Here is a 4,242-nt window from a genome sequence, read left to right as displayed (position 1 = left end):
CTGTTAAAAGTGAAGAATTTGAGGAGAGATACTTAGCGCCCCCTGCCGGATGAGCCGAATAATAACCCCCCCCCACCCCCCACCCCCCACCAGGAGGCTTGATTGATGGTGCCAAATGCCTGAGGAATATGAGCCTTAAAATCTCTACTTAAAGGCTAATCCTGAACACTTATCGAGAACTCCGCTTAGTAAAGTACAAGAAACTTGAACACACACAAAAAAAGAATACATGGAAATAGCAAAGAATTGTAATAATGATAATAGCCTAATAATTTATTTGTATTCCACATTTCAAAAGGTAACAAAGAGCTTCACAGCAGGCGATAAAATTACACAGATAATAAAATCGCACACAGTCAATCAGTCAAGCACTAGTAGGGTAACAGCTGTATTCAGATCTGTGCAATGTAAAATAATCCAAAAAACACCAGAAGGCAAAATATACCCACCATGCCACTTTGACATTTTTACTTATGTTCTGCACATTAAACATGAGTATTCATTTATTATGAATATATTTGGTTTATTAACATTTAACAAACACTTTATAAACACCATATAGGCTATATATAAATATATGTGATTTTAAGATATGGCTATTTAGGACTATAGCCTACTGTATATATGTTTTTTTTTTTTATCATTTTCATCTTTCTGTCAGCAGATATGCTGGAATTTTGATATGCTGAAGTACTTTCTGTAAAGCATATGACTATAATAATAATATTTAAGAGCTTTACTTGTCTGGTGCTTTTACAGACACAGATGAGATATCTGCTTTGGAAACCGACTGTCGTAAAACTGTCGTGCAACGCCATGGAGACGGTCGTGGTCGCTTTACGGAAAGGATTTTCTGCAGCGAATGAAGCTGTTACATATTGCGAGGCTGTCCTTGTCAAGATGTGGACATGTGAGTACGAAGCTATGTTTTCTTTCGATTGAGACATCAAACTTAGATTTGTATTTATGAACGCAGAGAGTTTTCGCTCAATGTGGTCAAGGTCAATCTTTGTGCCTGGTAAGACAGTCTGCAGCGACTGAGTTGTCTCACGATAGTTTCGAGGGCATTTTGTTGTTTTAATAGAATATTAGGGTCTTTTTATTACTCTAAAGATAGGTTGGCTCCTTACCTAACGATACTTCTAGGCTATACATATATATATATGTGTGTATATCAGTAGTAATATAACAACCTCACTCTCATTCTTTTGTGTAGGACATAAAATAATAAAACATTTAAGGAGGGGGTACATGCTCTAAAATGTAATAGTCCCATGTGCTTCTAATTAAATTAAAGATGTGCTACCACATCTCAATGTTGGTAGGAAGCTCAATCTGTAGAGCTAGCATCACATAGTTTATGGTCTTTTATGTAGCTATGTCTTCTTACATTGCCTGAACATAACCCTCTGTTGTTCCTTATTTGAAGCTTCAAAATAAATGGAATTATACTTTAGTTGTGTATGTCCTATTTATTTGACACATATTGCAGCATAATGTAGCAAAGCAGTACCCAGAAGCAACTTTCCTCTTTGTTAACCCTTAAGCCAAAAGAACAGCGACTGTCAGGTTTATTTATTCATTGTATTTCTACTTATTTACACAATAAAACAGACATAGACATTATAGAGTGCAGGAGGAGCCAGAACACTTGTAAAGCCTCCACCTAAATAATGTTAAAAATATCACCAAATAAAAAAAAAACACATAATTGACAATCTGAAAATGACGTGTATGAAAATATTATGAGGTTGATGAATACCTGTATGTGAGAGTGTAGGTATGCAGCATCTATTCTTACACCAAAGCTAAAAAAAAAAAAGTGGATGAGTTAAAGTACATTTTTTTAGGCATGTTTTGTAACATTTTACTGAGAAACAGGATTTTTCCAGATGTTCAATAATTAGTTGCCTTTAAATTGTAATGAAAAGTGACGAATGCAAACATAACATTTCGGAGGATGAAGGTCTAAAGCTTGACAAGTTGATCACAGCTGTCATTTGGGGTGAGAGGCGGGGGCACACCCTGGACCAGTCAGTCAAAGGGCTTAAAACGCATATTTAACAAATATTAATGCTGTAAATGATAAGAATCTGGAGCTCCTGAAACAAAAGGAGTAGAAAAGACGTGAGAACAGGTACACCTGTTGACAAAAGTTACAACACAGGTTTGAGTCCTACAGACTGACACTTAAACTCTTTGAGCGACATTGCTACCCTGCTACCTCTCTGTGTATCTGTAACATGCAGACCTATTGTCATACTAATGAAGAGATGCTCTGCTTTCTTTACAGCTGCCACCTTCTAAAACCTTCAGCACATTACGGACACAAAATCCATAATGGCGTCTCGCTTCCTCAAGTTCTCTGTGCTTCTTCAGAAGTACCGGACTCCCCTGCTTCTCACCAGCTGTGGCGGGGTCTTTGCGGCGAACATTTTCTACCATGTTTTCCCCGACATATCGTACCGTAAGCTCTATCAGGCCTGGCACAAAGGAGAGCCTGTAGAGCTGTCTGAGAAGCTGGAGGGAGTTGTCCAGCAGGTATTGTGCAGAAGGTTTTACTAGTGCTTTTTATTCTCTCTTCTTTGCTGTCTTACCTGTGGTACTTACAGATTCTATTCACAGAACAAGAAGCTAATAGATCATGGGAAAACTCAAACAATGTGGAAGAGTGTTTCACTGTGTGCTAAAAATGTGACATTAAATATGACTTTTTCGATGTCGTCATTTGTAGGTGATACAGGACTATGGTGTGAGCTCCCCCAAGAATTTCTCTGCGTTCGCCTCCTTTGGGTTCCATCCAGTGGGAGCTGGTGTCCCTTGGCTTCCTAAAGGCGCTCAAATTGGCATCCCTGCAAACTTTAACAGCTCAGCAGATGACCCGAGCGGAATCACCAACCGCACCATTTTCATAAACGGTAAAGCGGTGGACTGGAGCAGTGATACCGGCTCAGCTCTGAAGGAAGCTCTAGTGTTTTCCCGTGAGGCACAGAAGTTTGCCATAGCGAGAGAAGTGGCCCGCTTGCAATCAGGAGGACCTGTTTTGAATGCTGTCGTTGCCCCGTTCTGCCTGAGTGGTGTTTGGGTGTACAGCGTGGTGCTGAAGCAGGTGTTTGGTCTCCATTCCATTTCGCCATTGTTTCGCGGGGCTGCAAACATCGTCGCACTGGGGCTCGGTGCCGTGTCCTACTTCCTCACCTCGGATGCTGTCAGCCACTGGAATGACATGAGCTCTGACCGGCTTGCAGCTGGAGTGTCCCGTGATTATGCCAAAGGTGGTGTTGAGTTTTACGATAAGATTCTTTCCAGAAACAAGACTCTGCGTTCTCTGATGGGACAGAAGGGAGAAGAAATGTATGCTCCCAGTGGGAACCTGTTTCCTGCTCACCTCTTTCAGCTGAAACACACACCATACACATCCAGGAGGGACAGGATCCTCTATCTGCTGAAAGAGGAGAAAGTTTGAAAAGGATGGAGAGAGGGGACGTTGTGTTCACAATTAACATGGATCTCATTTGGCTTTTCCTGACACTTTAGTATTCTACTGGAAATCATGTTTTTCTCTGAATAGACTGCAAGAAAAAAAAACCTGGAAGCGTGTCTGACCTTTTTTTGCAGCAAAAAAAAAAAACATCTTGGCCAAAAGAATTGTTGGCATACAAATTGTCTTCCCACATATGCAAAAAAAAATGTTTGCAACATTTTTGAATCTTGAAGTATGTTACCAGTCAAATGACAGTAAGATGGGGTTTCAATTGTTTTATTTATAAGGTTGATAAGCCTGTACTGTGTTGTACAAATAAAACTTTTTGAAGCTTGCTCAGATGATGTTCATGTGATGAAATACATGTTGTCGGAAAGACGTAAGTGAACAGCCGCAGTTATACTTTATGTGTCATTGTGTGAAAGTTTTTAACAGTGTTGCAAAAGACTCACTTTAATAGCTAGGTTCACCACATTTACAAATAACTTTATATTTCCTGAACTACATGTATAGGTATCCTGCCTTGAATGTTTTAGTTTAGTTTTGCTTCTATTTGTTTGGGACTTGAGATATCCAGGATAGAGATGCTCTGATACTATATTTGTAATTTATCATTCAGAACTTGCATACAGTATACACATGGACACATTACTCCTTAAGAGCTTTGAATGTTTTTAAATCCCAATTCTTCACTCATCAAAGATAACTTTATTTCTTCATCCCAAACAATCAGCATTTTTAATTTAACCTTTATTTAA

General features: G+C 39.2%; 1 protein-coding gene across 1 annotated transcript; it reads left to right on the top strand.

Annotated features, from left to right (window-relative positions):
• The first annotated feature begins 776 nt into the window (after positions 1–776).
• tmem177 (transmembrane protein 177) lies at positions 777–3,819 on the top strand. The gene is made up of 3 exons (XM_061053785.1): positions 777–910; positions 2,294–2,541; positions 2,735–3,819. Exons 2-3 carry the CDS (start codon positions 2,341–2,343, stop codon positions 3,464–3,466), a joined length of 933 nt encoding a protein of 310 aa, XP_060909768.1. The 5' UTR covers positions 777–910; positions 2,294–2,340; the 3' UTR covers positions 3,467–3,819.
• Positions 3,820–4,242: the final 423 nt, after the last annotated feature.

The sequence above is a fragment of the Labrus mixtus genome, chromosome 13 (assembly GCF_963584025.1).
Source record: "Labrus mixtus chromosome 13, fLabMix1.1, whole genome shotgun sequence".
NCBI classification, from domain to species: domain Eukaryota; kingdom Metazoa; phylum Chordata; class Actinopteri; order Labriformes; family Labridae; genus Labrus; species Labrus mixtus.
Note: the sequence above shows the minus strand (reverse complement) of the source record. Positions and strands in the feature narration are given on the sequence as shown.

Coding starts and splice junctions, on each gene's coding strand:
- tmem177 (XM_061053785.1), top strand. CDS start 2,341: ATGGCGTCTCGCTTCCTCAAGTTCTCTGTGCTTCTTCAGAAGTACCGG. Junction 2,542..2,734: donor TGGAGGGAGTTGTCCAGCAG/GTATTGTGCAGA, acceptor CGTCATTTGTAG/GTGATACAGGACTATGGTGT.